Genomic DNA, 24,669 nt, shown 5'->3' with positions numbered 1-24,669 from the left:
GCTTCTGGAGGTTCTGGAGGGCACGGAAGACTGTGGGTCATCCCAGGCTCCCTCCTGTTCCTGACTCATCGCTCACTGCTGGTCACCAGGTCTTCTTACCAACCTTGCTGGCTGCTCCTAGGCACCAACAGCTACTACTCCCTGTGCCCTGGGGCAAGTCACTGAAATCTCCTGGGCTTTGGCTTTGCAAAAACAGGACACTCATGGAACCTGCCTCCAGGTCTGGGTTGTCGTGTATGATCGTGAGGTCTACCGTGAGAAGCGCAGTTCTATGCCATGGACTTTGTGATTCCCATCGTACAGACGAAGAAAGGGAGCTGCAGAGTGGTGAAATTACGTTCCCGGGTCCCTGGATATGGATATGGTTGGAGTGGCCACATCCAACCCTGAGCTGATCCCGCAGTGTGTGTGTGTGTGTGTGTGTGTGATATGGAGACTCCAGTGGCCACATCCAACCCTGAGCTGATCCCACACTGTGTGTGTGTGTGTGCGCGCGCGTGTGCATGTGTGTGTGCGCGCGCACGCTTACGTCTGCATGGGGGGAGGGGAGGCTTCGCCCTGGGCAGGCTGAGGTGACTGAATCTGGCTTCTCCCTAAGGTAGGGGCTGCAGCTAGCTCTCTCACCAGCATTGGCTCCCCTAGGCCCAGCTTGTGGCCCAGGCAAAATAGTGATTCTCGGCAAGCTCTAGGTTTCTGGTGACAGATGTGGTGGGCTCATCCCTGCGGCCGGGCTGCCTGCTCATACCAGCCAGACTTTGAGACACAGATGCTACCACTACCTGCTCTAGGAACTGTTCATTTTTGTGTCAAGTGTGAAATATGCAGGTTTTCTCTTCGTCCTGCTCATGGCTCCTATTTGGGTTGTTTCCCCTGGGGAGGCTACAGGCCCTGGAATGCTGCTTGTCCATCCTTGCTTCTCTGGAGAGTGTGACTCTGCCTGCCCTGCAGCCGGTGTGCCCAGGGCTGGCACATGGCTGGCTCAGTGGAGGACAGGCCCAAGGGATGCAAAGAGAGAGAGACAGTTTGCTGTTCAGTCTGGATTTTTGTTTCTGCTGTCCAGTGATGAGAGCACCCTGGGGAGGCGGCCTCCTACGCCACCAGCGGGGCCAGGTCCTCTGCTTCCCACGCGGACTCTCCCTCTTGGGTCATCCCGACCACAGCTTTGTTTCCTTGGACCTCTCTTTAACCTTCTGGAGGAAAATGAAGGAAGAAAATCCTTTCAAATAAGTTCACATTGCCTTGGTGGAGGAGGAAGCCACTCCAATGCCCCTTTGCCTTTGAGCTGGTAACCAGGGGGCTCCTAAAACTCCCAGGACTGTGCTTGAGGGTCTCTGTAGATGTAGCTCTAAGATGGTACACAAAGGGTTCACAGCCTTCAAGCAGTTCTCAAAGGGGGTCTTTGACGGCTGAAAGTGTTCAGAACCACTGATCTAGAGAGATGGGGACTGTGGGTTTCCTGTTTATAGAATGTGTGTATGTGTATAAACATATGTCTCTGCGTATCTGTTTATACACACACACACACGCACGCGTGCGCGCTCAGGCAGGAGGGTCTGCTCACAATGGGATTAGGTGACACTGCCCTAAGATGTAATGTGTGAAGAGCACTTTCCTGGGGCAGTGGCTTTCCTCTCCCATCTGATCTGTATTAAGCCTTTAATATTATAGCACTTCTGGGCGTCTCTTCCTTGTGGGGCCAGGCCTTGAGGTTTGAGTGGTGAGGTTTTGAATGTGGTGGATTTGATCAGGTGTGGACTCTGCATACAGAGGAAACTGGGCTCTTTCTTTCTGTCCTTGTGATCTTTCAGCCAGACTCCAGGTCCTCAAAGGACATTTCCTAAACCTCCAGATCCAGTCAGGTCACTTCATCTCCCTGAGTGTCAGCCTCTTTCTTTTTTAACGGAGACAGTGGGGAGCAGGGAATGCGGCAGAGGCCTTAGGATACCTGCTATGGCTTTACTGAGGTTGTCTGGATCAAAAGATGGGAGCAGCGGGAGACCAACCGTCCAACCCATGTCAGGTGACTGGGCTGCTACAGCTGCCGTCTTACCTGCCTAAGGTTTGACAGCCTGAGAACCTTGCTTTGGCTTTGGACTTGAACTTCTCCTTGTGAACTTCACTGTGTGATCTTGGGCAAGCCGCTGGCTGAGTCTGAGATTCATCTACCCAGTGAAGGCTGAGTCAGATGGGTGTTTTTCAGGCTATCAGCTGAGACTCACTGGTGGGTCCTGAGCTTATTGGTGGCAACCAGTAGTCTTAGAAATTAAATAGATTTGAATGGAAAATATCAGAGTGCCTAGGGTGTATACATCATTTTGTGAAGCTTGTGTTTGACATGTTTGCATGTTTATGATAAAGCTTTTAAATTAATTCTTTTCTATTGTGGCTTGAGATTAAAAAAATAAAAATGGCACCCCCAGGATGAGATGCTCCTTTGGTGGAGGAGCGGTCTTTCAGCGCTGACTTGTGTGGTTCCCACCCATAGGTCTGAGCAGAGCTGAGGTCCCCACCCCCCCACAGCTGAGCCGTAAATGGAGCTCCCTGCAAGATCAAACTCTTTAACTAAAGTTCTTTACAAAATTCTGGGAAATGAGCTGCATTCCTGGGGTGGAATAAATCATGTCGAATGAGGCGAGGCAGGATGTGACTTCAAACCCCTCCAAAGTGGGCTCTGTGAGGGCAGTGCTTGTGACTGACTCATTATGAGCAAGCTCAGCGACTCGGACTCCTTGAGAGAAGAGGCAAGACTGTGGGCAGGGAGCCAGCAGGCCCGGGGCGCCACCAAGCACCACTCCTGCCTTAGTTCATTTGGGTCCTCACAGTAGCCCTGTGAGTCAAGCCAGGCTTTGACTGCATTGCACAGTCGGGGCTGTGGGCTGTCAGCTTCTGCTAGGGGAGCCCTCCTGTCCTTTGGGGCAGCTCGTGGCATCTCCAGTTTACAGACCGAGAAACCGAGGCCCAGGGGCCCTGTCGGCCTGGCCCAGTTTGTCCTGTTAGTAAAGTGATGGGTCTATTTCCCTGGCCAGTCTGGCTGCCTCCTGAGTCTGATTCCTTCTAAGATGCCTTCCTCATAAAGGTCATGAGTAAGCTATTAACCATTTGGAAGGTCTCTCTGGGAGTCTTAAGTGACCGCCTGATCAATTCAGGAAGATAACTGTTGACCAGTCATGTGCCTCTTAGAAACAACATGGAGATTAGTGAACATCAGATTTAGCTGGAAGGGCGATGGAGAAGAAGAGGACATTGGTATGATCCTCAGTGGCCACAGATCAGCTCATTGTGGGCCTTTCCTGCCTCATCTACCAAAGAGAGTCACTGAGGTTTGGAAAAGAAGATGTGCGATTACTGGGGTTATCCTTAGGCACTTTAAGAATGGGTGGCAGAAAGTCAGGTCTTGGTCCTTGGAGTTTGGACCTTTTGGGAGACTGGAACCTTCCCCATTCCTAAAGTTCATCAGGGGTTACTCAACATCTACATAGATTGGTCATCGGACCCAGGGGTGCCTGGGCCCCATCGTGGCCTTAGAGCTCTGAGCGTGGCAGCAGTGGGATCAGGATGGCTGTTGGTAGATATTCAGGGATTTTGTTTGTTTTTGGTGCCATTTAAACATCAATCAGAATAACAAGCTGCTGAAGGCCTGGTGGGTCCTGGATTGAGTGATCTTCAAAATTGTCTTTTGTTTCTGATCTCCAGTTGGGCTTCTCAGCTGTTCCTGATGTGGGGTCCAGAGTCCAGCCTGCCGCACTTTCCCATTGAGACTTCGGCAGTATAATTACATCTTCTCAGTGTGGTTATTTTTCTGTGTTGGGTTTCAGCAAACTGTGCTCGCAGACTTGGGGAAAGAAAAACCAGGCTATCATCAGCAGAACTGAAGGGAAGGAATAACTTCACTGCAGGAATGCGAAGGTCAGAGTTGCCTTTCGTGTGAGTGGGGAGCTCTCGAGGCTCAGAGATGCTGTCCGCAGGGCAGGGTGGTATGTTCCACGCACAGTTCCTGATGGAAGAAGGCCAGGCAATTCTGTCAACCTTGTCAAACCTAGGGGCATGTCTAGGGGTGTCACTTGCACCTTGCTGTTTGGGAGGGGACCCCACCCCCATGTCTGGAACAACTTGCTTCTCTGCAGTTTCTCCTGGGCAGCCAAATAGAAGCTCATTACCAAGCAGGAGAGGCTCTAGTGTGATCTCACTACACAAATATTGAACCAATTAAAAGCAGATTCAAGGTCCAGTGCTGATGACTTACCCGGTGGTGTGTGTGCCTGGCCTCTTACCTTTGAGTGAGAGCTACATTGCTGATGTGTCTGCTCCCCTCCCTTGACACCAGACAGAAGGGTTTAGGAGGGAATGGTAATTCTCTTGGACAGCCAGGTTCTGGAAGACACAATGTGGACGTAAACCCAAGCCTTCTCGAAAAGTCAAGGTCACATCCACAAGCGTTGACTGACTGAGGAGGACTTGCTCTCTGAACCCTGGGTTCAGTCAGCACCTGAAGGAGTTCCGGGGACAACGGGGCCAGGCAGAGAGAGATTCTGGCAGTTCCAGAATAAGGCAGGCTGTGCTGGAGCAGGCCTGGGGAGAGGAGAAAGAGCAGTAATGTATGGGTGTTAGGAAAGGCTGCCTGGGTGAGTGGAGGGTCGTGATGGTGCGAAGACTGTCCTCTGGGGAGCCATGGTTAGATTGAGTGTCTGGCAGGGGACAAGACAGATGGGGCTGGAAAGATGGAGGCATTGGTTGAGGGAGTTGGTTAAGCTCTAAAGGCCATAGGGATCTTTCTCTTTAGGTGAGAAGGGCTGTTATTCTGAATGGTGGAAATTCTTTTTATTTTATTTTAGTTGCAGCATGAGCAACTGAACTGAACTGATGTGGGATCTGGTTCCCTGACCAGGAATCAAACCCAGGCCCCTGGCATTGCAAGCTTGGAGTCTTAGCCACTGGGCCACCAGGGCAGTCCCTGGAATTCTTACCAGTGGAGTTGTCTTTAAGCACTAACTGCTTCTGCCCGGATTAGCCGCTTGATTCATTCATTAAAAATGTACCTCGTGGCCCTGAGGATAGGATGGTATCTCTGGAGGAGACTCACCTGGGTGCATTGGTCTCCGTGACACCTGATACAGATCTATGCCCAGGATACTTCGGTAACACTGACCGCAGAGTTCCTGGGATGCTGGGCCACTTCTCACTTAGGAGGAACTGATGGAGCTGGGCAGGGCTGCCAAGGTCCCCCATGAGCCGGGCTGTTCGAAGTGGTAGCTCATAGGGTGAGGTCTACCTCCCTTTGTCCCCCTCATGTGGCCTGGGATCCCTTTCTCCCCAGCCTTGTCATGGAACTATTTCTTCTCTCAGGTTGGAAGCCCCCCTCCTGGCTGGTCCAGGGTATTTTTTCAACTGCTGATTTCTCTCGCTGCCCTCTTAAATGGAGGTCAGGGAAGGTGATCTCTTTAAAATACAAATCTGATGATGTCACCCTCTCCCGCCTCCTCTTGCCCTAGAATAAAGTCCACATTCCTCAGTGGCTGATAAGATACTGGTGAGCAGCTGTGCATTCCCCCCCTCTGCCCCCTGCTTCCACTGCCAGTCTCTACTCCCTCCCATGCCCCCTGCCCCCACCCCCTAGTCCTCACGTAGGAGGAAGGCATCTACATACTCCTTTCTGGTGTCACTCTTGAGATTCTGGGTCCCTTGGGTGCAGGCCCTGCGTCTTGGTGTTCCCTGGGGATCTCAGGAGTCCTGGGAAGCCCCTGCAGATGGCCTCTGAGGAGAGAAGGTCAGAGGGGGAGGTTTCTGGGGCTCTGGTGCTAAATTCCTCTCTGGCCTGTCTCTGGTCTGGTTTTCTTATCTGCTGAGCATCAACACAGGCCTGGGTTGGAATACTGCTAATGGAAACAAGTCCCAGCTTCTTCTGTAAGCAAACAACATTCCTGAGGTGGGGAGGGGAGGGTCCCTTCCCCCCTTCATAGCCTGGGGAGAGTGAGCAGGCACCTCAGGGTGGGGGGCTGCTGTGAGGGTGGCCCTGGGCAGCAGAGAAGCTGAATTGCCTTGTTTATATTGGGAGGCTTCTGTGTCCATTATCTTGTTTGAGCCTGATCACTGCTGCCCAGCGTCTACAGGGTCACACTCAGCTGGTCAGCGCCACACCAGACTCAAAGGCCAGCTCTTCTGCCACCTGCCTCGTGCGCACATCCCACCAGACCAGTATATCCCAGGCCAGCACTGAGACATATTGTTCTTGAAGGATATGGGACTAAACAACAACAGCAATAACAACAAAGCCCGAGGGGACAAAATGCAGTGGGCTTCCTTATTGCAGGCATCTCAGAATCTGGGTGTCCAGTGCCTCTCAGCAGGAGGGCCATGGGACAGAGCATTTCCAACCTGCCTTGTCCCCTCGTGCAATCACTGTCTGGGGGTCACCAGATTATACTATGTTGTTCTCTGTGGACTAGTAACCCAGAGAGAGTCACCAAGCTTCTGGAAGGTTTTTGTAAGCCCCGGATATCATTCCGGGAAGGATTAGGATTAATCAGATCAAGAGGACAAGATAGAGGAGTTAGGAGGGGAGTTCTAGTGTTTTCTTTGCTGGGAAGTTGAGTTACAGTTCCTCCAATTGTCCATGGTCCATTTTTTTCCTTCTTTCTAAAGTGAGGAAATTGAGGTGTTCACAGCTTCAAGATCACAGGAGTGACAAGTGGAGGATTCAGACCCAGGGCTATGGCTCCAAGTTCACACTCACTCCACTGCATTCCATCACAGTGCATTAAAAACACTTATCTAGGGATCTGCAGAGTTGGTTCCCTGCGTGGCAGTGGTTTCTCCAAGTCCTGTCTCTGTTCTGAATTGGTACCACAGAACGTGCCTACAGCGCTTGCTCAGCAGATGCAGACCGAGGGCCAAGAGAGGCAGGAAGGGTGACTCAGGCCTTTTCCTGGGTCCCCACGAGGGTAGAAGCCACGCTACCTCAACTGAGGTCCTTTCTGCTACATCTGGGGGTAGATGGTAGGCACCTCCACCTTAATGGTTAATCAGGGGGTGCTAGGTGGCTCCAGAAAACTGTGATGGTTTATTCAGCCGTATGCAGAGCTTCTTGGGGACCAGTAACTTAGCTTTAGTACTCTTTCTCTTTGTGGACTGAAAGCCGATACACTTTCTTTCCCTTTTTGTTTGGGGAGAATATAAAAATTAGTCCACAAATGGCTTGGGTTTTGTAACAAATTAGGTGGCTGTGACCCTGATGTGTGCTCTCAGCTTGGCTTTCCCTGTCACTTCAGCTCTCTTACTCTCTGGCTTCTTTGCAAAGCTCAGCGGGGTTCTCCAGCCTCCTTGAAACCTTCCCTGTTATTCCTGCCTCCTCTTCACCTTGTTTCATGTTCATTCATTCTGGGAACTTTAATTGAGCACCTGCCCAGAGTCGGACCTTGTGCTGTTTGAAATTGAGATGGATGAAAGCTGGTTCCTGTCCTCTTGATGGTCCAGCTGCTGGATTACTGCAGTGGAGACAGGGACAGAGCCCAGAGGGGAGGGACACGAGGAAAGTCTTTCTCAGCAGAGAATGGAGCGTGTAGCTATTTGAGAAAGGGTTCTTGGTGCAGAGGGCACCTCTTCTTCATAGGCCTGGAGGCATAAGCCAAGTGGGATGTGTAGGAATTGTTTCTGAGGAGCTGGGAATGGCTTAGGTTGAGCGAGAAAGGGAAGATGAGGGAGAAGGGCTGGGAGCATGGGGGAGATTAATGGGAATTACAAGGGGTCTGCTCACTGTGCAAAGATGATTAGGTTGTATTCTGGGGAAGTCTTGAACTGTTTTGAACGGGCAAGTAATATCAATAAAATAGAAAGGAGCATGCATAGAAAGGGAGCTGCTGAGTCATCCTGAAGGCAGTGAGGAGGCTGGATCAGTAGAAGACTCAGGGGAAGAAGAGCCAGTAAGGAGGCGGCTATGACAGCCCAGAACGGAGGGGAGGCAGGCCTGGTCTGGAAGCAAGGGGTGATGGCCATGAGGTTGGCGGAGGGCCTGCTAATCCACCAGGAAAGAGTTCACAGTGACTGCTTTGGGTGACCAGAGGGCCAGCGTCTTAGCCAGAGATGGAGACCCAGAAGGGAGTGCAGATTTGGGGAGAGTTCAGGTGTGATGATGGTTGTGGGTCCTCCAGGTGAGATATCCCTCTGGTAGGTGGGAAACATTCACCCTGGTTATCATCCCTGGGGCTGATCTGATTTGCCAAAACCATCCAGTAAATAGCATTTGGTGGATTTCCCAGGATGTGATGGAGTGAGCTAGCCCAGCCCTGGGAACGCTCCCCAATGTGGCTGCTTCTTGTCTTCCATTAATTACCTGGGCCTCTTGATGCTGGTGAACTTTGCTTACGAGTCAGTGGCTGAGCTGTCATGTTGGAGACTCCAAGGGAGGTTTGTGTCCTGCCAGGGTGGTTATTGATACATCAGCCTCCTTTGCCTGAATTTTTTCTTTTTTTAATTGGGCATTTAGAAATCTTTAAAGTACAGTCCAGTAGTGGTCATATCCCTTAATTTACAGTGTATTAAAAGGGACCATCCTTCCTTGGTAATGATGCCATCCATGATGCTCATTGTTTGGATCTTGGGAATCATTTTGCTGAGGACTTTAGTTTTAAGGAAAGTTGGCTTGTGCACTTGAGAGTTGGGAGAAAATTTACTAAGGAGAGGTCTGGGTGCAACATTTATTCATGTTTTATCCCTTAACTCAGCAGTTCTCAACTGGGGGTAGTCCCCCTCCGCCACTCCCTACCTTTGGCAATGTCTGGAGATGTCTTTGGTGTCAAAACTGGGCACCAAGTGCCCCTGGCATCTAGTGAGTAGAGGTCATAGATACTACTAAACATCTTCCAATGCACAGGACAGCCCTTGCAGCAAAGAATTACCGGGCCCTACATGTTCACAGTCCTGAGGCCGAGAAGTCCTGCCTTATGTGGCCACATAATTTCAGAGTTCATGTGAAACTCTACCTTCTTCTCCCTTGGCCTGGAATACTTTCTGACCTCCTCTCCCCTCCCTCTTCAATATTTTACCCATCTTCCACAATCCAACTTGACTGTTATCTCCTCTGTGAAACTCCCTTGGGCTTCCAAGTTTTCCAATGAATTACCTCTGTCTCTTTTCCTATAAACAAGCTGCTGTTCCTCTGTCTTCCTTCACGGAGTCTTGATCCCTGGTTGGTGGAATCCACAGATTTCGGAGGGCCGGCTCTACATCCTCTTCATCCATATGACCAACCTGTCTTAGACGCTCACCATATTTGATGCTGGGTACAGCAGTGAAAGGGAGAGAAAACCAAGGAGCTTGCTCTCTGTCCACTCTGTACTCTGTATACAGTCTCTGATTGGCACTGTCCCGAGGGGTACACGTCTGTCCTGTCATCTCACTACATTAAAGCTCCTTGGGTCCTTTGCACCTATGTCACAATATTTTTGCACATAGAGCCTCAGTACGTATTAGTTGATTGAATAATTAAATCTCGTGGGTTGGAAAATTTCTGTTATTTCAGCAGTTACTTTTACAGACCCTTCCTTAACAGTGGTGCTCGGGCACCTTTTCACTCAGCAGTGGCTGTGAGGAGAAAGAGAAGGGGCCTGTTTACCTGTGTTCTCTGGAATGCGGGTGGGGATTGAAAGAAATCCAAGGGGGCTGCTTGCAGACATCGGTGACTAAGCCGGAACAGGGCTCTGGTCTGGGTTGAGGCTGCCTGGGTCTCTGAACTGGAACCTTGGCTTAGAGATCTTGAATGGCTCCCTCAAGGCCCTCACCTTACTTTTAGCTCTGCCAATTTAAGGTGGGGGAGATGGGGTTTGCAGCCTCGAGTTGGCATAATGTCTGTTTTACTGGTTTGCTTCCCCAGGGTGGGTTCTCAGGTCATGTTCTCCCTGGAGAGCTCCTGGGAGGGGGCAGTCTGAGTAGAAACTGAGCAGGGCATTGCTGCTGAGTGGCTCTGAGTTTGAACTTGGGTTTTGTGACTTGTCTCAACCTCATTTCCCCCACCATCAAATGACTATGATGACTATGACGTGCATGCGTGCTCAGTTGCTTCAGTTGTGTCCAACTCTTTGTGACCCCGTGGACCTTAGCCCACCAGGCTCCTCTGTCCATGGAATTCTCCAGGCAAGAATACTGGAGTGGGTTGCCATGCCCTCCTCCAGGGGATCTTTCCGACCCAGGGACCAAACCCATATCTCCTGCGTTGGAGATGGATTCTTTACCACTAGCACCAGCTGGGAAGCCCTATGATAACATACCCCTTACGAAATGATTGTGAGGCTTGAGAAAATGAAGACCTTAGTAGCAGGCCTGCAGTACTTTACAGTGAGTTAAGACGGTAGCTTTCAGATGAATTGCGATGACTTTGAAAGCTCAAGCCTAGAACTTGGTCCATGGAAGGCTTACGTAAATCCTACTGTCTAGGAATGGAAAAGTTCACTGTGTTTGGACCACTGATTTGTCCTAGTACAATAAATTCCGTCTTCAAGGGGCTGGCAGTTTCTTTTCCTGACGAACACATAAACAAGTATAACAAAAAGAGAACCAACCAAAGGGAGGGAGAGAAGGGGTTCCTTGGGAAAAACAGGAAGGAGTAATAGATCCAAATGGGTCTTTAGGGGTAAGGGGAGAAGGCAGATAATCGAGGAATGACATTTTGGGTTGAAAGCAGAGGTTTTTGGTCAACCTATTTACTTTCAGTTTCATCATTTCCTGAGAATCCTAATTTAGCCGCTGGTTGTGTCCTCTCGATTATGGCCTAAAAAGGCAACTCCTTGGGCTTCTTGGAGTTGGACTGGCACCCACAGGAAGCCAGCATGGGAAGGGCTGGCCGCCTGATCCGATCTGCAATGCGCCAGAGCCGCCTCCTTCCTCCTTAACCCCTTGCTGGCCTGGTCCTGCTGCTTCCCAGGACTTCTGGGTTCCCTAGTCTGACTCTTTCCTGCAGTTCTCTTAGTGCTGGTGTGCCTGTGCGTGTGGGTACCCTAAGTGGCCGAGCACATCAGTGTGCTCTTGAGGAAACATGTTGATAATACATCTGACGACCGGAAAAACGCTTGGATGTTCCTTTGCTCCCATAACTCCACTTGAGAATTTATCTCAAGCTGGTCCAATAGATAAGAGGAAAAGACCTAGTAAGGGGTGTTTTTTTTTTTTCCTTTAAACAAAACAAAATAAAATAACCCGCCCACCACCACTTTGAAATATTATGCAGCCATTAAAAGTGATTGCCAGTGAGGCTTTGGAGTCAGAGGTCCTAGGTCTAAGTCCTCACTCCTCCAGCTGTGTGAAGGAGTGGTTACTTCCCTCTCAGAGCTTCTGTGTCATCACCTGTAACAATGAAGCATTTGGATAAAAGTGATCAACAAGCAGGCTCTGTGGGGCCTTGTGGGGAAGTGGTCAGAGTCAGAAGGGAAAATACAAAAATGTGGAATTCCCTGCTCTGCCTGTGATAATTAAAAATCAAGTGTTTCTGTGAACCAGGAGTAGAAAGGACCACTAAAACAGAAAACTAATTTTTGTGGGGAGAATGGCAGGAATTTAAGTGGGGGGGATATTTTTCTTTGATTCTGTAAATTGTTCTGTTACACAGAGTTTTGAAAAAATTTCAGAGGCTATTTAGCATGGTCCCAGGACAGGGCAGGGAGAAATGGCAGTGTGCTGGCTGCTGCCATCAGGCAGTCCCTCCCTAATGCCCTTTCTGTAACAGTCCTTATTTCACTGCTCATAGCTCTGGACAGGGGTGGCTTGCTCCACCTGCATCCTTAGAGGTGAGCGTTAACCTGTCTGCAGTGCTGGCTTCCCCTCTGGGCACTGGGGCCCATGAGCCTCTACCTAACACAGGTGAAAACAGGAGCTCAGCTGCAGCCCTGTGCCCCCTTGAACCCTCAGATGTGGATGTTCCCTTCTGGGTCTAAGTGGGAGGGCTTGAATAGAAGCTCCATTGTTTATCATGACCTCTGTGGCCCTCCCCACCGGTCAGGTCCATGTATTGATTTTGGCATTGCTGCTAATGCATATCATTCCAGCAGAGTTGCTGAAGTCAAACAGCTCTGTCCTTGGCCTGGCCAAGCGGGAATGTTTAATGAAAACTTCTGAGGTGCTGAGGCCAGGGGGAATTCCTCAGGCTCACCATCCATGGGGGCTTGGCCCCCCCTGAGGTCTGAGGGTGTGGGGTGTACCTCTCTCTCTTACAGGAGGTGTGTGCCTGGCCAGCACATCTCTGATGGCTGTCAGAGGTAGACAGTGCAGACCTATACATGCCCCCTGCCCTCCCACTGAGGCCTGAAGCTAGGGCAGAACCAGGAGCTTAAGGTGGAGGGGTTGGGTGGAGTCTTCCTCCACTGCCTACTGTAAGTTCATGGCCTCCAGGCTCACTGAAGAAAGGGCAGTTTACCCACATTCCCAGGGAAGGTCATGTAGCCATGGCCTGCAGCCTAGGTAGCCGCCTTGTTGTTGCCCCAGGGTTGGAGTTGCTGGGGTGAATTGGAGTTTGATGAGAGCCAGGAGTCATTCTGATATCACTGATGGGCTGCTGGCTGTTGAGAGCCACAGGGCCAGGGAGCGAAAATGCTGTTTCAGCCTGCTCTGTTTTTGACAGGCTATACGGTCCACACCGGAAGGCTCATTCTCAGCCTCCTCACCTGTCTGCTAATGCCCAGTAGATATCTGATGAATGTCGTGGAATGGGTCCCCCTGTACTCCCAGTATTCTACTCAACTTACTGGCAGTTTTAGCCCCACTAAAATGTTGGATGGATTTCTTTTGCAAGATCCCAGGCATAAGTGTGTTGGGAAGAGCCCAAACCTAGAGATCAGGCAGATCTGGGTTAGCCCATGATAGGTTGGGCGACTGTGGGTGAGTGACTTGCCCTCTCTGGGCTGTTTCCTCATTTGTAAACTGGGGGTACAGAGAGGTTTTTTTTTTCCCCAGGGTGACTGATGGTCAAGTGAGGTTGTGAATAAACTGAGCTCTATGTTGGTGGGTAGGTACTTAATGGTTGACCCCCTTCACTGGGCTGGGTTGGTGGAACTCTTAACAAACAGTGGGCTTAGGGTTGGGGGAAAGGGTTGAAGTGAATCCCTGTTTGCATCCTGGTGGGAGTCTGTCTCGTCCCTTACCTATTTGAGGTCTGAGAAAAGGCGAAGAACCAGCAGCCAGTGAGGCTTGTGCCCAGTGACTGTTGCAGGTTCTTGAGCTTGGTGGTGACGTGACTGGGGAGGTTGGTTTGGGGAGCCTGAGGGCTAGGGTTTTGTGGAGGACGACTGGCCTGTGGTCAGATGGACGGCAGAGAGGCAGAGGACAGTTGGTATTTGCTCTGGCAGAGAGAAGCCTCTGATTTGCTTGAATGGACTGGCCAGTGTGGACGTGAGGACAGCTGCAAGTGGGCCTGTGCAGCCCCTCATCCTCCAGCCCCACACAGAAGATGCGGCCAGCCAGGTGGTTTGCAGCCATCCCATTCCTGCATTGTTCACTGCTGCCTAACTCTGGGCTCTGCCTGCTTCTTCTGGGGGTGGTCCCTGCAGGTGGATGGTGCCCCTTGGTCCCCCGAGAGGGGCTGCCAGGGTTTGCTGGGAATGTAAACAAAGCCACTGACTAAGCTTGCTGGGGAGGCTGCCAGGCTCTGCTCCTTGGACTTGCCTTCTCTTTGTTGGGGGTGGGGGTGGTGTGGAGCTAGCAGATTTCCTGGAAAACAGCCTCTCCTGGAGTGAGTCCAAGGGAGCCCCTCAGCCTTGATCTGGAAACCATTTAATGAGCCCAGATAAGAAGGCCTGGATGGCCCAGACTTTTCCTTTTGTTCTCTCCATTCCAAGCCTCCCTGGCATCGCAGTTCCTGCTGGGACCTGGAAGCATGAAAGACTGTGTGACTCTAGACGTGGATCTGGGGTCCTCCTGGCTTCCTGGACCTGGGGAGGGGCCCTTGATCTCACAGGGGAAAACCCGCTCTGTGTCGTAAGCTAGGCAGTGAGCTTCTGGGCTGTTCCTCTGGTGGCTCTGGCTGGCTCTGTTCTGGATCAGGGCGTCTAAATCCTGCTTTTGATTCACTCAAAACAGCTGTCCTCCTAGCTGATCCCAGCTGAGCCTCTGAGCAGGAATAAGTACTGTGGTTAGGCCGTGGGAAGCAGGAGTTAGAGCAGGAGCATGAGTCCTTCCTAGGTAACTTTGGACAAAGCCCCTTACCTCCAGAGCTTCTGTTTCCTCATCTGTAACACTTACCTTACCCACCTGATAGAGTTGTTAGAATGAGGATCTTCTGAGATAGAGAAGTGTGCGTGATAGTATTTGATAAACTATAAAACCACTCAGAAAAAAAAATAAATAAAACCACTCAGATGTGAGGGGTTCTTATTTTATCATCTTTGTTTTGCAAATGAGCTTCAGAAAAAGCAAACACACATGGGCTTAAGTTCTCCTGGGCTATGAATTGTGAGGGTTACATTTTCACATTGGGCCCCAAAAGGGAAACAGTGATTACTTACTCTCCGCGTTTCTTGGAGCCTGAGTTCTTTCCTTTTCGCCTTGTTTCTTGGGGCAGTGGAATTAAAATCTGTTGGCAACATACTGGTGTTGTGTTTTCTTCTCTTGGTTGACTCCATGAAATGAGAAAGTTTTTTAAACTGGAGACTTCCACTCTGTGCACTTGTAGTCAGTTGCCTGTTTTGGGCTAACTAGAAATCTGTTGTTGTCGGAAGTCTTCTTAAACTGTGCGGTCACTTTCCTGGCCTTAGTGGGTGTAGCCTAGTGTGACTATAATTACATCTGTCCAAGATTCTTATTATGCTCATCATTTGGCACAATTGTTGTTTATAGATTTGATTATGTATTTACCGTAGGATACATCTTACCATTACTTCCTTACAGAATCCTTGATCATTTTTTTCTTCAGCAACGTACATCTTTCTCCTGCAAGTAGAGCGTGAGGAAATTTTGACAAATTGTACAACCTGGTTATCTATAATTTACTTATTATAATGCTGTGCAATTTGCAAAGATATGAGATGAGTGATCTTTACGTGGTGCATAGCTAACCTTTTATCCTTTTTTCTCCCTTAGGTCCTGGCTGTAAGTCACCATGGCGCAGCAAGCTGCTGATAAGTATCTCTATGTGGATAAAAACTTCATCAATAACCCGCTGGCCCAGGCCGACTGGGCTGCCAAGAAGCTGGTATGGGTGCCTTCTGACAAGAGTGGCTTTGAGCCCGCCAGCCTCAAGGAAGAGATGGGTGAGGAGGCCATTGTAGAGCTGGTGGAGAACGGGAAGAAGGTGAAGGTGAACAAGGATGATATCCAGAAGATGAATCCACCCAAGTTCTCTAAGGTGGAAGACATGGCGGAGCTCACGTGCCTCAACGAAGCCTCAGTGCTGCACAACCTCAAGGAGCGCTACTACTCAGGGCTCATCTATGTAAGTGGGCGGGGCTCTGCATGGGTGGGTAGTCCCAGGACTTATCTACATAAGTGGGCGGGGCTCTACACAGGTGGGCGGGCCCAGGACTTATCTAAATAAGTAGGCGGGGCTCTGCACGAGTAGGTGGTTCCAGGACTTATCTACATAAGTGGGTGGTGTTTGCAGTTGGTAGGATAAGGAGATACATTGACCTATCTCAGTGGAAAAGTCCTTAATGGACCAGCTTCACCCAGCTTTCTAATATGTAATATGGCAGGTGGGAAGGATTGAGGCCCAGAGAGGGCAAGGGATTTACACACACAGCCAGGTGTTGGCAGGCCTGAGATTGGAAGTCAGGAGTTCTTGATGAAAATATTGTATGGACCAAATTAAAAGCCCCTTCTCTTGGGGTATTAATATTGAAATTCAGAATTAGTGACTTGCAGAAAAACAAACGGCCTTAAGGAAGCATTGCTTGTCTGTGGAGGGGAGATGGGAGTAAGTGCTATTGTCTGGGCAGGGGACTCTTCCCTTGGTATCCTTGATGACTTATGTTAGAACCACTCTGCTGGCCTCTAAGAAATGGTCCTGCTCAGTAAAGCAGAGTGATTCAGGTCATGCGAGTTGGAGCCTCCAGGACCTGGTTCGCATCTTGGCCCTCCCCGAACATTTGACACAGCTACGTGGGGCCTCACTTCCCCATCTGCAAGGAGTTGTGAGAACGTTGTAACGCACCAGCCAATCCTGGGCTCATTCAGACTTGGGCTCTGTAGCTGCTGCCATTTGTTGTAGGTGAAGGTAACTCTGACCCTCTGCTCGGCCTTTTGTATGTGTCGCGGTTAAGCTTGGGTCCTGTTAGAGAACCGCTGAGTACGAAACAAACTGATGGCCTGCACTTGCCTATCAGCATACTGCAAATGGGAATATAAGTTATGAAAGTGTGTTAGTTGCTTCATCTCCCAGAGCATGTGTTTTGCTCTCTAGGCAGGCATGGACCTACGCCTATAAGCTCAGGGGTAGAATCTGAGGCTTTTTTCTGAAACTCTTCAGCTGGAGGCATCAGGCATTAACCCCTGTTTTTGCATCTTTGCTGGCCTTACCCGGGCACAGAGCCTCCTGCCTCCGTCTGGCTGGCCTCCTCCTCAGCATCCTCACCAGAAGGAAGCTGATTGTCTGTGCATTTGCCCTAATGGAGACCCCAGCAGGTGCAGGGCTTCGGGAAGATCAAAGCTGCTTGGTGGGGCTGCCTGGGCAAGGGGGCGCCACCTCCTTCACAGCCCCCCCCCCCCGCCCCGCCCCCTGCACACGAGGTTCCAAATTGCGACCCTGGGAGCCTTTGTGTGGTGTGTTTGCCTGGCGTTGTGGGCGGCGTGGGGTAATTCTGCGCCACAGCTGCTCTGTTTCTTCAGTGGGGGGAGGCTTGGGGACAGGGGGCGGTCAGGCACAAAGAGCCTCTGTGGCCCGTGAATGGAGCAGCTCCCTGGCGTGGCTAAGTGGGAACGGAGCCACTTGCTCAGTGTCTGTGCCTCCACGGGCTTCCAGCGCCATGGGCTCGAGGTACAGCCCCCTGCCTCCCACCTGAGCTGCAGTGCTCATTCCACGGGGCTTAGTTTGATAGTCCACTGATTTGATGGGATTAGCTCAGAGAATTCTGAGGTCCTCTTGAACCCCCCTCAGGACCGTCTGCCCACCCAGCTGTCAGAACGACTTGTAGTAAACCTCAGTCTCCTTCTGCTGTCACCACCAGCTGTTTCCAAACCTCTGGCCCCAATGCGCGCCCTAAATGTGTGGCCACGTGTCCTTCACTTTCATCAGGCTGGATTTCCTAGAGTGTGGGTTTTCTCAAACCCCAGGAACAAAGCGCACTTGTTTCTGAGCTCCTGGGATGACTTCGCTGCTGCCTGGTCTGCCATCTCGTCCCCACCCAACAGTAGTGGAGGGAAAACCAGAGGTTCCCCAAGGCACTCCTGTCTCCAGAGCTTGCTGATACCACGTGCAGACGGCTTTGCTTTAGAGCTTTCCTGGTCCCTCCTGAAAAGAGTAGTTGGAGGGAAAACAATTGACTGTTTATCCCAGGAAGAAAGGAAATTAAGGGCCTTGCATCCCCTCCTCCAAGCAGAAGAGGCAGCCAAACACACTTGTTCATGTCCCAAGCTCAGCTGCTGTTTTGCATGTGGGCCAGTGCATGGTTGGTGGGTCCCTCTGGAGTTCTGCTTTCAGCCTAACTGCTGCTTGGAAAGTTCAAGACCTGTAGCCCTTGGCCGGTGCTGGGAAGGGCTTTGTCCTCACGACCAGTTCCCATGTGGATCCTGTGTTTGGATTTGGCTACAAGATCCACCCTCAGTTTTGGCGAGACTGGAGAGGGCAGGGGTGGAAGGGACTGGACTGATACATCCACAGCCCCTCAGATGTGAGCTGCTGTTGGATCCAGAGGCAACAATGTGGACAGTGAGGGTCAAGGGCACTTGTAGCGAGGGAAACAAAAAGATGTGAGGAGCTTGGAGAGTCGGCCTCCACAGCCAAGAAGGTCTGCCCTGGCTGGGGGTGGGGAGGGGTGTCGTGGGACCTGGGTCTGCTCCCAACTCTGCCAGGAACCTGCCCCGTGGTCTTCAGCTGTCACTCAGCAGAGTCGGGGGCTGCAGGTGTGCGTGAGTCATGGCTTGTGGGTCTTGCTTCGCCTGGCTTCTTTGGGGCCTCTGGCCTGTTTTTCTTGGGAGAAGGTGCCTGTGTTGCTCTAGCTGCCTAAAGAGAGTTGTGTCCCGCAGTGAGTACCCATGTCCCCTAGGTGGTCTTGGGCGTCTTATCCAGGTATTAGGAGTCTGTCTTTTTTTGTGTGTTGCGGGGAGGGGGAGGGGGATCTTGGAAGAAAAAGAAAATAGCAGAGAAATTATTAGAAAAAGAAGACACCAAAGAAAGGCAGGTCTGCCTAGACTGTTGGCCTCTGGAAACTGCTTTCCTGAACTACTCTGAGCCCCTCACTCAATGAAGATCAACTAGCCTGCCTGTGCCCATTTTACGGATTGAGAGATGGAGGGGGCAGTTAAGAAACTTGCCCTTGTTGGGATTTGACTTTGGAATCTGATTTAACCTGGTGAACTCAGACTTGGGGTGTCAGGTGTGTTCCCAGAAGTCTCACTGTGAGTGCTGACGAATTGAATTCCTCTTCAGCGGAGCCCTGAGTCTTGGAGAAAGTTCATGGGGGACAGGACAGTGGTCTTTTTTTTTTAAAGAGATCTTCCTGTTATTGTCTCTGGAAGATTCCAGGGAGGGGTATCTGTCAGTGATCTACTCTCCCACAAAGGATCTAGATGGTTGAGGAGCATAATGAGTCTTTCCCAATGATGGAGAAGTTTTGGCTTGAATATCTTGGAAAGTCCTTCAGGATAGAATAATTTGTATCGTCACACAGTTGGCTTGCTGCAGCTGGATCCTTTTCCCTTTGTGCATCTCTCACGAAGGCAAACACATCTCTTATTGTCCTTACATCTCAGTTTCATAACTGGACTCCTACTGTCCATGAAGCTTGCTCCATATCTTGCCCAAAGCACATGCTTGTTGACGTGCACAGCTGGCAGCAGTCTTGCAGTCAAGGGAGGCCCCCCACTGAAAGAGCAGAAATGCTGGTGGTGCCCCCATGCCTCAGCAGGTCTGCTGGAGCAGGACCTGGAAAACCAGGGGCTCCAGGAGGTGCTTTCACATCAGGCTGACTTGGGATCCTTGGAGGCAGCAGACATTTTGCTACAGGATTTCCATGACATTGTGAGTCAAACTTCCTAACCCATTCCTGTTTGTCGCTCTTTTCAGACCTATTCAGGCCTGTTCTGTGTGGTCATCAACCCTTATAAGAACCTGCCTATCTATTCCGAAGAGATCGTGGAAATGTACAAAGGCAAGAAGAGGCATGAGATGCCCCCCCACATTTACGCTATCACAGACACCGCCTATAGGAGTATGATGCAAGGTGAGTCCCTCAGCCTTCCAAGGGTCTGTCTTTACCTGCAGCCTTGTCGGGAACTTTGCAGGTGCTCCTTCATGTTCACAGCCATGGTGATCCTGTGGACTGGCTATCACTGGTACTGGTGAGGGGGCTGTGCATCGAGGTCTGTAAGCCATTGCATCAGAGCCAAGGCTGGTGGCTGTCATAGGAGACGTTTATATGTTGATAGAATATTGTAGAGGCTTTAACAAAAAAGTGCATTTACTTATTATTTTCCCAATTTCTCATTCTGATCAAGAGCTCCTGTGCCAGTTCTCTGACTTCCAGGCTGCCTTTTCTACTTGTTATTCCCTTTCCTCCATGATTTTAACCTCTTCCTCTCTTTTCCACAGTCTGGAAATGTCTGTTTTTACGTCTTTGAAAAAAACAGACAAAGTCTCTCCTGGATTCTGTGCCCTCTGTAGGTTGTCTCTGCCCTCCTCCATCACAGTGAAGCTTTTTAGAGGAAGTATCCACGCTCACTGCCTCCATTCAGCACTTCTCAGCCATACTCCTGCCCCTGCACGTCATCCGCTGCCCTCCCAGACTGTCTGGTAAAGGCCACCCTCCCTTCTGTGGAGCTCTGGGTTCTTATCTTACTTAACCTCTCCTAGGATTGGACAGTCTTGACCACTTCCTTTTGAAAGCCCTTCCTTCCTGTGATTTTATGATTCCCTAATCTCTACGGCCCCATTCATGTCTTCTCCCCTATTAACACCTGTTGCTTCTCAAGGTCTCATCCTCTGGACCATGGCCCCACCCGCTTCAGTGGCTTTGCCGTCACTTTCCAGCTGAGGACCAGCTCTGTTAGTTGATTGCCGCCAGCCCACTGCTCCCAGATGCCATTTCTCCATCCACCCAATCACTCAAGCCTGGAACCTGATTTATCTTACACTGTCTCTTTTTTAATTGGCCTGCTGCCTACCTCTCCAACTTCCTGGCTGCATGGAACTCCTTATATTTCTCCAATAGGCCTTTCTGCTTCAAACCACCATGGCTGTTCCTTCTGCCTTGCAATAGCTGGCAAGTCTCTACTCTTTTGTTAAAGACGTGACTGCAGTATTACTGCTAGCTAGGGAGGATGTCTGGGCTAACCCTGGTAATACTTTGACTTAGGTGTGGACCAGGCCCATGTTGCCTTTATATTCTCAGAGCTTAGCCTACTGCTTAGCATAGGGTTATGTTCTCATATCTTATACTGATAGTGGTTTTTCATGTCTTACTTATTACATGGGCATCTGTTTTTTTTTCTTTAATCTTAATAGTCAATCTAGGCAGTGGTGGTGATGAGTCTTGCGTTAACTTTATCCCTGGTTTAGTGGTTTAAAATGCCAACATGTGGGTCTGTCTTGTACCAGCCGCACAGTGCTGTGGAAGGTGTTTCATCACCAAACTTGGTGAATTATGTAGGATGTACAAGTTTGGCCTCTCCTTTGGCTCATGTTCACGCCTATCAAAATTCCTTGAGGAAGCCAGCGTTTTAGTTTTAAAGTAGGATGTTGGTTTCAGAGTGCTAACTAGAAGAGTCTGATGGGAGAGCATTCTGTGGGATTCCAGAAGAGCCTGAGTCTGTCTCCAGAGGTTATGAGTCAGTTTTCTCCTGGCTCTTATAATTGGCCTCATGCAGACTGGAGTCTTCTCGAGCTCTGCGCTGCTGAGTTAGAGCATGTTCCCACACTTGGATCCTGAACCCAAAAGGTTTTTTTTCTAGCAAGTGGGCTTTTTCACTTCTCGTTAAGCCATTATGATAAGAATAACGTAGTGATATAGCTATAGCTATATCACTATAGCATGGCTCCAGGAATTGGAATTTCTGAAATTAGACTGCTAGCCTTTTTTCTAACAACCTGTGGGACTTCTTCCCAAAGAGATTTGCCCAAGTTATATGTGTTCAACCGTGATAATTTTGAGGGACAAAAGTCAGCTCTACAGGTTGGAAACAGTTGGGGAAAAAAGGAAAAGGGAACTTGCCGAGGACTGGAGCTTTCCTTTGTGTTGAGCAGGAAGTCTTGGCTGTAATGGAATGTTCTTGACAGGAACCAAGGAGCTGTCTCAAATTATGAGGGCAAATGTGTGGGTGTTTTCATCTTTTGGAGAACAGGGATAGGAAATACATCTGCAGGCACGAGGAACCTAGGGTCTTAGTGCTTCTCTTTAATGATCTGTGTAGATGCTGGGTCCACGTATTTTCTGAACCTCAGACTGAGAAGTTTTCACCCACTCTCTGCCTCACACTGGACTCGGTGCAGCTCTTCAGCCCCCGTGTTGACCAGGGACATTTCCAAGTTCCCTCTTGTTGCACATAGTTGACCAGCAAAGCAATCGGCAACAGATTTCTTGTTCTTGAGACAACAGGGAGGAAGTTAATTAACAGAAGTTGCCCTGTTATGACAAGATGGCTCACCAGTAAAGAAAGTTCCCAGGAGGAGTCTTTGATTCTTGCCCTAAGTCAGGTAATAACAGTGGAGCATTGGGGTCCTCAGGTTGTTAGAATCAGCTTCTCTCTTTTAGAGAGAGTGTTTTGCTTAATACACGCAGTTCCCCTGGCTTTGAGAAACACAAGTCTGTCCTCTGACACACACATCCTAAAAGGCACAGCCAGACGGTTCCTTTTCTGCTTTTTCTTTAAATGAGAACTAGAAAAAGATCTCGTCCCTTAACTGGCTGTGGCTTATGACATACTGGCATTTATTCTGCCAAATAGCGGAGTTGGTGGCTTTGTCTGGGGACTTTTATGAGAGGAGCTCTTTGACTTCTAGGGACCTCCCTTGCCTTTCATCTCTTAAGTGCTCTGGTGTGCCTGTAAGTCCCGATTTATGCCTGCTGTCTTCCAGTTAGTATTGACACTGCTCTCTTTCAGAAGCACCCCAATTTGGATGATAAATTATATGGTTTCTCTATCTATTTGTTAGACTAAGCCAGGGTTTCTCAAACTGGCACCACTGACATTTGGGCTGGATACTCTGTTGTTGCAGGCTGGGTGGGGGTGGGACTTATCCTGAGTATTATGGGATGCTTAGCAGCATCCTGGCTTCTGCCCACTTGATGCCAATAGCACCCTCCCTCTCCAGTTGTGACAATCGAAAATGCCCCCAGACATACCTATTGAATGTTCCCTGGCGGCGGGGGGGGGGGGCAAAATTGCCCCCACTTACTTCAGAACTATTATACTAGGTATTGCAGATGGATTTTGTTCTAAGTGTCAGCTCCGATCAATCAGTAGTGCCTTGCCTAGCCCTGTGTTGGCAAGGATCTGAGACTCAGTGCCAGAGAATGCTGGGATAGATTAGTGCTGTCTGCCTTGGGTACCAGATGAGGCATGGCGGCACATGGTATTCCAGATTAGGCTATGGCGGTAGGAGATGGAAAGTGCCAGAATACTTGAGTACGTTATTCTGGCACTGGAGGCGCTGGCAATCTGGGTGGAGAGACAGACACATTTGTACACAGAGATCTGTGGCCGAAGCTGTATAACAGGATGAGGTGCCGCCTGTACCTGCTGTCAGCACGAGTGCAGCAAGTGCCAGGTGTCTTGAGAGTTTAGAAGATGTTGCCGCCGGGGCCTGGGGTGGTCAGAAAGTCACCGCGGAACACCCCGTGGAGGTCGGATCCTGTGGAAAGGCTGGCAGGCTGTGTGTCAATAAATGGTTATGGCATGGCCCAGGCGTGCCAGTTTTGTTTGTTTTAATCCTCAGCCTTGGGTTTAATTAAAGTTGTGGTGACTTGGTAGGTTCACCCTTCCTACCTTGGCTTTCCCGTTGGGTTAATTTGTTGTCCTGGGCATTACTGGGTCTTCCTACCTTGTGGTTAACGCGTTCCTAAGGATTCTGTAAAAAGCGGAAGGCTTTGAATGATCTGAGGCCGGAAGGATGAGAAGACTGAAGGCATATGTTAGGTCTAGGGGACAACGTACCAGGGGCTACCCCGGGGAATTTGGGAGTCTCCCTCTGTGGGAAAGACTGCCTGTGTTTTCAGTGGAGACCCAGCCAGTTAAAGAATTGGAGCTCAGTTATCTCCCCTAGGAGGAGAAGAAAAGGACTCTCTTCTATGTTAATTAGTTAGAATACCAGGTTTGGTTCACTTTTGGTGACTCTGGTATTTTAATGAGCTCCCAGCATTGCTGGGGGAGGGGCAGCAGGGTCTGCTCTCATTCCAGACCTGAACTAATGCGAGAACTATTTAACCCTTTGCTCCACGCTAGTCCCACCTCTGCCCCTCAGTGGAAGCTGCCCTAGGGTGGTTGGTCACCAAGGGCTGGGTGAGTGTCCACCAGCCTCTCAGTGCTTGAGTAACCTTTCTGGGTAGCAAAGAAGGGTAGAATTTGATCATTCTCTTCACATTTGAGGACAGTCCTCCTGCCTTACAGGTAGAAGGACAGGCCCCGAAATGTTAACTGACTGTCCAAAGGCCCCCAGAGAGCCAGCCCCAGAAACCAGTTCTCCCACTCCCACCCTGGTGCCCATCCTCCAGGGCTCACCGCTGGTCCTCCTCCCTGGCTGGAGTTGGAGGGATGCTCCCTGTGGGCTTGGCTGGTTAGGGCCCTCTTTCCACCTTCTCCCGGGCTTGGTGACTGTTGTTCCCATGGAGCTGTCTACCCTCTAAGGTCTTCCAGAGGGAAAGTGCTGTGTCGGAAGTGCTTCAACGGTCCCCGCATTAAAGCAGACTCACAGGACAGGCAGCCGAGGAAGCCACAGATATGACGATTGTACTTAGCCAGGAATGTGCCGGCCAGGAGGCTCGGGCCCTGCCAGGGAGCCCCACCAGCCAGCTGCACACAAAGGCCACGCTGTCTGCAGGGAAGCCCGGAGGCAGCGGCTTATCCTAGGGCCGCACTCTGTTGCCCCTGCCATCCCACGGTCACCCCTGCCAGCCGGCTGTGCTGGATGCAGCCCTGCTGGGGTTGGGGTCTGAGAGGCAGGCAGATACATCACAGCAGGGGGGTCGGGGGTCCAGCTTTGACAGACGACATGGCGCTTCTGGAGCAGGTCATCAGAACAGTCTAGTCTGCTAGGTCTCTCTGGGCCTTAGCTTGAAGGAGAGGCTTGCCTTGTGAGCAGACAGTGTGTGCAGAAGAGAGCACGGGGTTTGGACTAGTTGGAGTCTGGCCCTGTTGTGTCCCGACCGACCGGGGTCAACTCTGGGCCTTCATTTTCTCTTCTGCCTCTTGACTGGATAAACAAAGTTGGCAGGGTTACTCCAAGGATTGAATGAGAGGCCATGTCCTGTGATGATGTCCGATAGAAGATGGCAGTGGGGCCTGGAGATGCCATGTCCTGAATGAACAGTCCCTGCCTTCTGCGAGAAC

At 50.4% G+C, this 24,669-nt stretch overlaps 1 protein-coding gene across 1 annotated transcript in view; it reads left to right on the top strand.

Moving 5' to 3' along the window:
- The window catches only part of MYH9 (myosin heavy chain 9), an 85,383-nt gene that overhangs the window by 14,862 nt on the left and 45,852 nt on the right, over positions 1-24,669 (top strand). Inside the window, exons 2-3 of the mRNA XM_069585335.1 lie at positions 15,055-15,406; positions 19,193-19,349. Of these exons, the coding sequence (XP_069441436.1) occupies positions 15,074-15,406; positions 19,193-19,349 (490 nt within the window). The 5' untranslated portion in view covers positions 15,055-15,073. The remainder of the gene's footprint in view (positions 1-15,054; positions 15,407-19,192; positions 19,350-24,669) is intronic.

This window comes from Ovis canadensis, chromosome 3 (genome assembly GCF_042477335.2).
Source record: "Ovis canadensis isolate MfBH-ARS-UI-01 breed Bighorn chromosome 3, ARS-UI_OviCan_v2, whole genome shotgun sequence".
Classification (NCBI taxonomy): Eukaryota; Metazoa; Chordata; class Mammalia; order Artiodactyla; family Bovidae; genus Ovis; species Ovis canadensis.
This window is presented reverse-complemented; position numbering and strand designations above follow the sequence as displayed.